Genomic DNA, 12,381 nt, shown 5'->3' with positions numbered 1-12,381 from the left:
GGTCACCTAATGATCCCGGTACGCTGGACAGCACCGGTAGCTAGGTCACTCGCTCATCTAATTATCCCGGTACACTGGACAGTACTGGTAGCTTGGTCACTCGTTCGCCTAACGGGCGCCGCACATGGACTGTACCGGTAGCTCGGTCACCAGCTCACCAAATGATCCCCGTGCACTGGACAGTACCGGCAGCTTGGGCTCTGTGTACTCGACAGAACCAAGAGCTAGGGTCACCCGCTGACCTAACGGGTCCCGCACGCTGGAACACCGGTAGCTAGGTCACTCGCTCACCTAACGATCCCCGTAGACTGGACAGTACCGGTAGCTTGGTCACACGTTCGCCTAACGTGCGCCGCACAATGGACTGTACCGGTAGCTCGGTCACCAGCTCACCAAATATTCACCGTGCACTGGACAGTACCGGCAGCTTGGGCTCTGTGTACTCGACAGTACGGTGAGCTAGGGTCACTCGCTCACCTAACGGGTCCCGCATGCTGGAGCACCGGTAGCTAGGTCACTCGCTCATCTAATGATCCCGGTACACTGGACAGTACCGGTAGGTTGGTCACTCGTTCGCCTAACGGGCGCCGCACATGGACTGTACCGGTAGCTCGGTCACCAGCTCACCAAATGATCCCCGTGCACTGGACAGTACCGGCAGCTTGGGCTCTGTGTACTCGACAGAACCAAGAGCTAGGGTCACCCGCTCACCTAACGGGTCCCGCACGCTGGAGAACCGGTAGCTCGGTCACCCGCTCACCTAATGATCCCCTTACACTGGACAGTACCGGTAGCTTGGTGACCAGCTCACCTAATGATCCCCGTACACTGGACAGTACCGGTAGCTTGGTCACTCGTTCGCCTAACGGGCGCCGCACATGGACTGTACCGGTAGCTCGGTCACCAGCTCACCAAATGATCCCCGTGCACTGGACAGTACCGGCAGCTTGGGCTCTGTGTACTCGACAGAACCAAGAGCTAGGGTCACCCGCTCACCTAACGGGTCCCGCACGCTGGAGAACCGGTAGCTCGGTCACCAGCTCACCAAATGATCCCCGTGCACTGGACAGTACCGGCAGCTTGGGCTCTGTGCACTCGACAGTACCGAGAGCTAGGGTCTCCCGCTCACCTAACGGGTCCCACACGCTGGACAGAACCGGTAGCTAGGTCACCCGCTCACCTAATGATCCCCGTACACTGGACAGTACCGGTAGCTTGGTCACTCGTTCGCCTACCGGGCGCCGCACAATGGACAGTACCGGTAGCTTGGTCACTCGTTTGCCTAATGGGCTCTGTGCACTGGACAGTACCGGTAACTTGGTCACCCGCTCTCCTAACGGTCCCGTAAACTGGACAGTACCGAGAGCTTGGTCACCCGCTCTCCTAACGGTCCCGTACACTGGACAGTACCGAGAGCTTGGTCACCCGCTTACTGCAATGGGGTCCCGCACACTAGACAGTAACGTCAGCTTGCTCACTCGTTCGCATAATGGGCTCTGTGCATCCGCTCGCTCGGTTTCTTGCTAGCTCGTTTGCCTAACGGGCTTTTGCGCTTTACAGTACCGGTTGCTCGGTCACCCGCTCACCTAACGGGTCCCGTACGCAGAACAGTGCCGGTAGCTTGGACTCTTGGTCGGCCGGCACTCGTGCAGAAATTGTCCTCGATGACAACGTTTCATATGTAGTTGTTCTTGTCGTAATGACGGTCTGCTAATTAAATTCATGTTGATAATTTAAAGTAGTAGAAATGACTTTAATTTTTTAGCTATATTTTAGTTGGTTTACGGGGCAACATTGCCTGGTTAATAAACCAGAAGATAATTATTATGATTACAATATGTTGCATTTGGTCAAGGTAGTCAAAATTCTTCCGCTTTGGCGTTCGAAGCGGGAGAGGTTTTGAAAGAAATGAATACTATCTGGCCGGGTTTTCGACTACGGGCTTTCGGAATATAATATTGGTTTTGGTCAGTCTTTTCTGGTTTTCCGGCTCTGGTGTATCCCATTCGTGGCAGTATAGATCTGAATTAGGATAGACTAAAAACGTAATAAAAATTGAGCCAAATGGAAACCCTGCAGTTAGTTTCGAGTAGATCCCGTGTTGAGTACAGCTGATCTGAACAATTCAAATAATACCATTTATACTTTTATAGTAGTTTTGTGATAATTTTGAATTTTACGAAGGTTTCTGGATTCTGCATGGAAAAATGAAAAATTGTACATCAGAACCATACCGTACTTTTGCTTTGCGTGTTTCGGTGTCGGCACGTAGTTATGACCTCAGAACTGTTATGACTTTCGATTTTCGAAGTTTGAAAGTTATTTTCAGGCAATGAACGCTTGTATCAGTCGTATATACAATCAAAATACTTGTTATACCAAAGAAAGAAAATTGTGGAAATTCTTTTTATGAGCATACTGTACAGGTTGAGAAGTACAGCTGGATACGTTTCCCTAATCCCTATATCATGGACATACAGAGCGAAAGCTTTGGAATTTGGATTAACGCCATTACATTTTTGTATTTTGCAGACCTAACTCTTTCCCAGTGTATTATAAAAGCCAGAGAAATTTAATTTAAACTGCTTGCTACCTGCTGACAATGAGCTGTAGCTGCTTTCCACTGTGCAGCCGTAAGCAATGTTCGCGCGGATATAAAAAGCCATTAAACTGGCAAAACACTTATAGTGATTAGTGGAGAGAATTTCAAATGAATCACCTCTGACAAAGCCAAGCGAAAATAAACAGTAAACACAAAAGATTAATATCACTGTTTTACTGCTTTACTGTTCTGGTAACAGATTCCGATTGGGAAACCGTTGTTCCGGCTGATTCTGTGTGTCCAACTGCAAAAGAAGTTAATTGGAACAATGCTATATAATTCTAACGCATCGAAAATCTAAAACTTGCCATCGAACTCGTAATTATATATATAAAATACAAACTGGCAATCTAAAATTTGTTTTCTTAAAAATCACAACATTTCTCTTGCAATTTAAAACAGTATGCGGTTTTAGAAGATCACATCAGTCTGATCGCTTACTTGCGCTGTCGAATTTGACCTCGATGTTGGTGGCCAGCTTGGACTTTTCAAGCGCTTCCTTTGCAAGCTCGGCTTCCCTTTCTAGTTCTTTCTTCGCCAGCCTAGCTTCCAGCTCAACTTCTTGTTTTTGCCTCTGCACAATAAAAAAGTTTATAAGACATTAACCATTATACAGAAATAACTATGTTCCAGTGCCTGAAGGATGCCATTTCGAGCAGTGAACGTTGTCCGCGCTGCACGTTGTGCACGTTGTCCGCATTTATTGCTTGTAATTTTTTCGTGGTGCTTACTTGAATCGAGGTATCAACAAGATCTTTCCTGAACTCCACATCACGCGCGTGCTGCTTCTCCAGCTCCTTGCGGATTTTTTCAGCTTCTGCTTCGGCTGTTTTACGGTAGGCTTCTGTTTTTCTTTCCAGATCCTTCTCATGCTGCATAGCGATAGCATCACGTTCCCTTTGATATCGTTCTTCATCTCTTCTGGCTGCTTCTTGTAATTGAGGACTAGGCGTTAACGATGCTTCCTGGCTGGTGCTGGTAATTCTGGCCGCCGATGCGGTGAAACCTTTCCCGACAACTTCCTCAGCTAATCCGGCTGTCAAATTTAAGCGGATAATTATACACATAACTGCTGCTTGCTTGATATATTCAGTTTGTATTCCAGAGGTTACACACAAATCTAATGAAACTGTTATATTAACATCTATAGAAACATGTCTAATAACCGATGATATACTCAGGTCATTCTCTTATAATCTGCCTTACCAACATTTGTGGCCACAATCGGTGGTGCTGGGGCAACCTAAACATTATTATTTGTTAAATTTCAAATGTTGCCTCTATAAATCTTCAATATGCTTATCGACGTCGTCGGAAGGTAATGCGGTCCATAACGTACCACCGGTGCGCGAACTTCCGTGTGGGTATATCCAGAGTGTACAGTCTCCTGATGACCATGAGATTCCATGCGGCATTTTTCGGTGTGGGTGTGCTTTTCTTGGCAGACAGTCGTTTTATGCTCCATGTCGCTGAATTTTTATAAAATTGGCTTAAAGATGAAGAATTTATTTCAAACTGCTGATCAGTAAGAAAGAGAGAATTATTGTGGATCAATAGGCCTGTTTTAATTTGCTTATATACGAAATTACGAAGTACGGTATCTACCGTGTTGTTGTGTCTAATTGTCGGTGGCCCCAGGGATCGGGTATATTCCATGTGCACAAAAACACTACCTGTATCGTTTAGTAAGGGTACTTACCAATAATTTTTGACAGTCAATAAGCTATCCTACCGAGTTTTGCATTATTTATTACACCAAGGTGAGCATATATAATGATTGGCAATTTTGAATTTTACTTCATTTGTCTGTAGCGCATTTATGTGCCGGCGTATTCAATGTATCATCCACATGCAGTACTTTAAGTATTGTACACTGCACAGAAAGCCTATAATTAAGCTGCACAAATACTGTACTCGTATTCCTTTTACCCGTCGCGCATGGTTTTGCTGGTTTTCGTTTTTGTAAGATTACACGTTGTGCTGTAAAAATAAGGTTACAGATTACGGAAACTGAGTAAACCGCTATCGCCCATTTAAAAAAATAAATAACACGAGCCTGCTTTTTATTGATATGTTCCGATGGCTACTAGTACTGTACTTTATTCTTGCACCCAAAGAGGTTTAGTTTTTGCTTTGTAAAAACTCATTGAGGAAAGTTTGACAGAGCTACAGTGGTTCACTGGATGCCATATAGTCTTGACTCCTCTCAACGAGAAAACATTTTTAGCTGTTGATATATAATTAGGGGTTATAGAATTTGCTTATTTAAATTAACTGTAATAACATATTTACGGGTTTCGTAAGTACATGTTGCACTTAGTATGACACAAATGTTGGGTTTAAGTTCAAGAATAACGTTTGCAAGGTGTACTTGAATTCCTAGCCATCTGTATTTGTGCATGTAGAACGCCTTTACGGCTGCCAAGCTCCACGACTCCTAAGAGTTTGCTGGAAGCATCATCTTTTTTCCACAATCTAGGAGGTGTTTTTTTCACTGTTCTTTGACCGCTGCGTTTTAAACGTATGATGTATGTCAAGGTTGCTTCTGCCTTCTTGTGCATAAATCGTAGTTATAACTGTAAAGTGCCTGGTGGCAGAAGAATGTTCCGTTTGCAAATTATATCAAAGCACTCGCGATTTTTTTTTTACGGCAGCGACGTATGTATACATATGGCACTATATTATGGTCGCTTGTATTTGTTCTTGATCAGTGAACTTCATGGTTCAGTTAGATAGGGGTGATGCATAATAATTTTTTCTAGCGCTAATATTCATTTGCAGTATTAATATAACGACTAGTCTTCCCAGCGTGTCATCGACATATTTGTGATGTAAAATCTGATCTTTTCACAGCACGGCTACGCTTTACTCATTTATTTTATTATTATAACTCGTGCAGCATATTATACGGAGATGTATTCAATAAAGAAGGCACCGCACAAGAAATTTAACATTTCTCTACTTATTGAATTCCCACATCATCGACGGGTAGTTACACAGGTTTTAGCGTCATATATAATCAGTAATACAAATATGATGGTCAGTGGTAGATTGTACCTGCAATACCAACGCATGTCTTTAATGGTTGATTGATTTATAATAATATAACAATGCAGACAGCGTAACTTTTGCAGTGATAGCACTAGTAAACAGTAAGATCACGGCCGTAGCGTAATGTCAGAGTAATCATTTAATAAAGATGTTGATATATATATGCACCTAACAGCGCTTAAGTGTCGCTTCCAAAAGGCAAAAGCTTTGTGTCATGCCGGCTTTATTGCCACATTCGCCGGTAAGAAAGAGCAGAAGCTTAAAAGTGTTCGACGTCTGCATACGAGTACTACAAAGTAGAACTGACCATCAGAACCTTTGTCCCACTAACCCTGAAAAATAGCGGAAGTAAAATAAAAAGATGATGACTCCGCTGTTATGATATTTAATAACAGTGCACAAATACAAGACAAGAAACGCAGTTTTAATACCAAGTAAGCAGTAGCGCGTAAAGCTTGATGCACGGTTCTGTTTCGATACTCTAGATTCAGAAATCTAGTTAGTTTTTTATTACTCGCATCCGCGTTGGCGGGCTTCTTTTGACTTTGGCATATGTAAATTTTGGCCTTGCGATCATTATCATATCATATCGTCGCGTGCAGAAGGCCAAGTGCAATATTGGAGCGAAATATCTTATTGCCTGTACCTTACTATATTTTATCCCAAATAATAGGCAAATGTTGGTAATAAATCTTGATTTCTAAATTACGATGACTTAATCACTCTAACAAAGTAAACGAACAATTCGGACTCCTCAGCGCGGATGTTTTGTTGCCGGCTATACCCGTCAATCACCCACCTTTTGATGAAATGGTCAGAAGTGGCCAACCAGAGCGCCCATCGAGATCGTTCCTTAAAATATGGCACCAAAAATCGGTAATTTCAACATTCTAGAAAGTGCAGAAAAGATTAATATCTTATTATATTTTATATGTTACTATATCAGCATAAATATGCTGTATCAGCACTGCATAATCCTGAGTATGTATACGAGTACACAGACTGCTTATACAGACTGTATATGTTCCAAGATCATGCTGTCGAAACAAAACATATATTGTGGCAAGGCTTCGATTTGAGCAGCTGCTAATTATAGTTGTAACTTGTGCGTATTGCATAATGAGGAAGTAGATGAATTTAAAGATAAATGCAAATCGGAAAAGTCACTTCAGATGTGGAAAAAGAAAATAAGGAAGCTATCTCTTAAAAAAAGCTTAAAAAAAGAAAAAGCGTCTTATGCGTTTTAAATGTTTATTCCTCCTGATAAACTTGGGGAAGTTTACTGGAAATTTGTATTTGCAGAGAACTTTACGGAGGATGCCAGTAGCGGATACAAATTCATCAGAACAGTGCAGATTGAGTTGCAGTACTTCAATAAGCGTAAACTCCGCGGGTCATGGCTTCCAGCAACTGTTCACAGCTTTGGACAACTCATTGTCACCTTGTACAACGTTGGTTACAAAAACCTGTCATCTCTTAATTCCAATACTTCTTCTTGTTCTTTCACCTGTCAGCTGCACAGAGAGACCGAGTTCTGGCGGCAAAATCGGCCCCCTTTGTTTGGCGGAAGTCGGCGATGTTGGCGTATGCATGTTTCTTCGCACCTGCTTAGAAAACCAAGGAAAGCCATCGGGTAAGTACAAAGCTGCTCTGCGCATCTGTAAATCAGATGAGTTAAAGATCGAGTGACCCTTTCGTTGTCTTTTCAGGAACATGTGCAAAGTCATTTTTTCTAGCGTCTTGTTGTGTTTTACCCAATGCTACTGCCCCCGCCAGCACCAATCAGAAACCCGGCAATAAATTACTTGGTCCTAGTCCTTTTGAGCAAATCCTTAAAGAGATCTCAGTATATAGAGCACAAGATTTAACACAGTTGAAAAATCGTCTTTCCTTTGCGCCAACAATTCATTCACCCTACTCTTCCAATTACTGGACAACTTCCGCTGCGATTATGACAGCCGCCCCAACCACTTCACGATGGCGACATCGTCCTCCTTCAACGTTGCAGACAACTACCGCGACTACTGTTCAAACGGCAACAAAAAAGGTCAGCCGTGCTGAAGTTATATATACACAGGAAGTCGAAGGAATTAAATTAATTTACAAGGAATAATGGATAAGCATTCTGTGTGCAGAAATAAATATTAAGAGCTAAAAACGTTTTTTTTTCAAGACTGTTCTGCATTCAAAACTTAATTTATTATAAAACGACTTGTGCGCGCACAAGCCTATCAGTATAATAGGCAGTTCTCATACGGCATATTGTATACAGTTCGACACAATATTATTTTATTATTAAGTACTCGTATGTAAACTTGGACAAAAATCGGTAAGTTCAATATTTAACAAGTGCAGAAAGGGTTATTATCTTATTATATTTTATTACATACATATTATTACATCGACCTACATATATTTCTAACAAGTAAGAGGACATCCCTATTTGAATTTTTTAAATCTGCAGCACCATGTTTTGGATAAGGCCATTTTTCCAGTCACTTCGACAACGGTATTGACAAAACGAAATAAAGTCTGGACGGCAAGTCCTTTAGAGCATATTCCTAATGCCACAGTTACAACTGCCACTTTATACCCTTCCACCACACCCCAAGTCTCCACCGTGCCATCGACACTACCAACTTGGTTTACTACCCGCAATACAACCAATATTCAATCGAATTCCAACGTGAATTCCACACCATCTGATGCGGAAAATCCCAAAGCACCTATTGACCCAGGAGATTTCCGTTTAAATGTTGATGTGCAGCTCAACCTTCAAGCCATGGATAAATTGAAGAACAGCATACCAAACGCTCAGGCTGAGTATTTGGAAATCGTTTCCAGCAACAACTACCCAGTGCCGGGTTTTTCGGGAGGTACGAGTGGACAGTCTACAAAAGTCAACTTTCCAGTTAATTCTGAAAATGTGTTACCGATATCTACCGCTACCATTGCAACCGATTTACCCATTTCCCGTCCGGCGACTACGACCACGATTAAAGCCACCACGACAGCAACGACAACAACAACACCGACTACTACGACAACGCCATTAACGACCACGACAACAGAGACCACCACTACAACGACTCCCTCCACCACACCCACCACGACGACTCCCACGACCACACCCACAACTACCACGACGACAACCGCGACCACAACTATTACCACAACAACAGCATCAACAACAGCATCCACCACTTCCTCAACCACACCTACCACGACGAGTACTACTACAACTTCAACCCGAACACCCATTCAAGAGCTGGTATGGAACAGTCTGACGACACATACCCCAGATGACAACAACGCTGCTGATGGGAACAGTGCGGCCACTAATGCTCCGGTTGTGGATGTTTTAGCGGCGGATAAGCTGAATCAAAAGGGTCAAATTGCAATTCAACTGAGCGAAAGTAAGTTGACCAGTTAGTAACTGTAGAAAAACCAATTTGTTGGATTCCGATTATCGAAAACTGGCATCTAGAAAAGCGAAGTACCGCTTATTTGGCTATCCTCTAGATCCGTTGTTTACAATACAGGCTTAAAACATGCTTTTTTCTGCTGAATGTTTTAGTCTGTGGAATAACACCTCTGTTGTGGAAGCGAATCGTTGGTGGCAGCCAAGCCAAATTCGGCCAGTTTCCGTGGGAAGTGTCGCTGCGTCGGATTGTCGGATTCGTTTCCTCTCACCGTTGCGGGGCGGTGCTAGTGCATCCTAACTGGATTTTGACGGCAGCTCATTGTGCTTCTGAGTAAGGCTCACAACAGAGCCCGCCTAAAATTTTCCGGCACCATATTTCGAACACCCTTGACAATGATGAATTTAACAATTGCAGCATCCCTACCGACAAGATGGTAGTACGAATAGGTGAATACGACCTTAGTGAGGTGAACACCGTTTTCCCTCATGTGGATTTCCGAGTGGCGGAGCGGATCATTCACGAAAAATTCAACTTCCTGACCTTTGAAAACGACATTGCTTTGTTACGACTTCCGGAACCAGTCACGCTAGCTCCGCATATTATACCTATTTGTCTGGGACCCTACAAAAATTATACCGGCTCCATGGGAACCATTGCCGGGTGGGGCAGAACCAGTCAGGGTACCGAGATTTTTCTATGTACATGTGTGCGAGATTTTTTTTGCAGGCTTTGCATATCATCATGTAAATAAAAAACAAGAACTGAAAATAAGAAAGCGCGAAAGCAAATTATTTTTTGACTGCGCCTTTATGTCGCGAGGTCAAAAACTGAAGCCATACATGAAGCCAGAATTTCCATACAAGAAAACACAAGCATTTGACTGATTTGTTTTCTCATAACTTCTCATCTTTCCTAGGAGGTGCGCTGCCACCCAGATTGCATCAAGTTTCCGTGCCATTTATAGCCAAAAAAGAATGTGAGAAATGGTTTGATACCGGTGATCGTCATCAGGATATTGAACCTTGCTTTATTTGCGCCGGTTACAAGAATGGTGGTCGTGATGCATGCCAGGTAATTTGGCTGTATCCGTTGCTATTAATCAAGCTAATGTGCACGAGGAGCGTGAGTTTCGATATATAATGCCCAAACGATCTGGAGACGTTGCTTCTATGATCTACCACAATAAAAACTAATAACATCTGTCATCAGTCAGCACAAGTGTTGACCTGCTGATAATAAAACTTCATTGTCGCATAACATCGCGAAAACAGACCCAGTGCGTAATTCGCCCTGTGATTTCCACAGGCACGTGAGTTTTGTTAACATGGACCGTGTACATATACGGAAAGGTCACAAACTGACAGTGTACTGTATTGTATGTTTGACGCAGCATGTACGTATGTTATGCTTTAACAGGGGGATTCGGGCGGGCCTGTTGTGCAGCAGATAAATGGCCGTTGGGGACTCGTCGGCATTGTCAGTTGGGGCATCGGATGTGCCGAGCCCAATCTGCCCGGAGTTAGCACGCTGGTGCCACTCTACGCTGATTGGATTCAAAAGAAAACTAAGGGAGATGTTTATATGCCGGAGTTTTACACTGAGAAATATGGCACACCACCAACAATTGCGGCATTAACTGCCAAGCCGGAACAGTGGAAAGATATGAACTAAACGTCCAACTGCAGGAAGGTTGCACAATTGTTTTGTTATTACGTCCGGACGGATATGCATACTATAAAATGGTCTGTACTATGCATTTAATTTATGCTTTGTTTATTTATTAAATAAACAGTTAAAATCGTACACGTACTAGGTAGCTGAAATGGTTTTATGATGATATGTACTTCTGGTGTCCCTGTTTCTGCGCCGCAGTTCGGAAAACAATCCGGCCGGGTGCACCATATTGGTTGACACGAGTTGGCACTATTAAGCCCTGGTTTTATTGGTCCCCTACGATATCGCCAAAAGTGTTTATAATGCCTTTGATGTTATCTGTTTTATGCAAAAAGTCCTATTACGCGTTTTAAAGGAAATTAAAGTTGATCTCCTTCAGAGTATATCAATTTCCCAAGAGCGCTTCGGCCCTATGAATATGTAAGTAGTAAATTTCCGTATTATACATAGTACCGGCCGACGGCCTGATGCGGTTGGACTACTCTTCTGTTCTAATTAAGTAATTATTAGTATGTATGCATTTTAATGCCACTTTTGGACGGCAACAATTGAGCGTAAAAACAAAAGCGTTAACAACAAATGCGTACCATAAAAACAGTTTCAGCCTCTTGTGCTTTAAAGTGAAATCAAATCGCGCGATTGCTGATTTGCGATGCAATCATGTAATTACATGATTGCATCGCAAATCAGCAATCGCGCGTCAAAAAGTATTTTCTAAACTATATCAAAATACTACAACATATCGGTAGTTTCTCACAACATAAATCGACGGCAAGATTTGGGCAGCCGATTAGATACCAGGTTTTATATCAGCACAAATTTGTATCAAAATTACATCCTTTTGTTGCCAAAGACAAAACTTTTGTAAAAGAAATTTATACGTTGTCACTTGTCAATGCAATCTGTGTTGTAACAAAATGTTTAAAACACTTAACTGGCAAGTGCATAAAAACGGGGGCTTTGCTGGTCGCTTGGCATAAATTGTCTTAACATAATAGTAATGCCAGGATATTTATTCAATTTATGTATCGCTATCACCACGCGCTAAACGTTCGTTCAGTACTCGTATTTTATAGCCGTGCGATACACTGAGTAACAAAAACATAGTTTTGGTGCAAAAACAAAACTGTCGGTCGACCGACATAAATAACCAAACACTGCAAAAAAATCGTATATAACTGCAATTGGTTGAAGACTGATAACTGTTAACATTAGTTCCAAATGCAGCTATTAAGAAAATTTTGAGTGCGCAAATGCAAATCGGCAGTAACACTTTTGCTGCAGAGCTTAATCAGTGAAAGCTGTTGTTACGCCTCTTCTGATTGGCTTAGCCGCAACATCAGTATTCACAGCACGTTCACGTTCAGCGCCGTTGTGCCGTTTTTTGCTCCCGAAAACTGACTGCAAAAACAAACAGTCTTTGACTTTCTAAAATCCACGTTTCTAATTTAAATTTTGCATCACCATCTCCAGTTTTTTATTATATGGCTGTCGACAGCCAGATTAATGTTCAGCATTAACGTGAACAGTGCAACTGTTTGCATTTCATGCCTTGAAGCTGCCAAGCGCAGCACTTTATGGAAATGTGCGCAAGACCTGGGCTCGTCTGCAATGCTGTGAAGATCTGAG

At 42.6% G+C, this 12,381-nt stretch overlaps 2 protein-coding genes across 2 annotated transcripts; one reads left to right on the top strand and one right to left on the bottom strand.

Moving 5' to 3' along the window:
• Positions 1 to 2,553: 2,553 nt before the first annotated feature.
• LOC129585805 (cytosolic-abundant heat soluble protein 94205-like) lies at positions 2,554 to 4,157 on the bottom strand. The gene is made up of 5 exons (XM_055478671.1): positions 3,942 to 4,157; positions 3,809 to 3,845; positions 3,334 to 3,638; positions 3,044 to 3,176; positions 2,554 to 2,846 (listed from the first exon to the last, which is right to left on the bottom strand). The coding sequence occupies exons 1-5, from the start codon at positions 4,065 to 4,067 to the stop codon at positions 2,776 to 2,778; spliced, it is 672 nt and encodes a 223-aa protein (XP_055334646.1). The 5' UTR covers positions 4,068 to 4,157; the 3' UTR covers positions 2,554 to 2,775.
• Positions 4,158 to 6,091: 1,934 nt separating this feature from the next.
• LOC129585759 (serine proteinase stubble-like) lies at positions 6,092 to 11,122 on the top strand. Its single transcript, XM_055478592.1, has 8 exons — positions 6,092 to 6,529; positions 6,956 to 7,286; positions 7,363 to 7,700; positions 8,118 to 9,069; positions 9,231 to 9,408; positions 9,493 to 9,758; positions 9,995 to 10,149; positions 10,495 to 11,122. Exons 1-8 carry the CDS (start codon positions 6,464 to 6,466, stop codon positions 10,747 to 10,749), a joined length of 2,541 nt encoding a protein of 846 aa, XP_055334567.1. The 5' UTR covers positions 6,092 to 6,463; the 3' UTR covers positions 10,750 to 11,122.
• The last annotated feature ends 1,259 nt before the right edge of the window (positions 11,123 to 12,381 follow it).

Source organism: Paramacrobiotus metropolitanus, unplaced genomic scaffold (assembly GCF_019649055.1).
Source record: "Paramacrobiotus metropolitanus isolate TYO unplaced genomic scaffold, Prichtersi_v1.0 Parri_scaffold0000018, whole genome shotgun sequence".
Taxonomy (NCBI): Eukaryota; Metazoa; Tardigrada; class Eutardigrada; order Parachela; family Macrobiotidae; genus Paramacrobiotus; species Paramacrobiotus metropolitanus.
The sequence above is the reverse complement of the archived record's forward strand: the minus strand, read 5'-3'. Positions and strand labels throughout refer to the sequence as shown.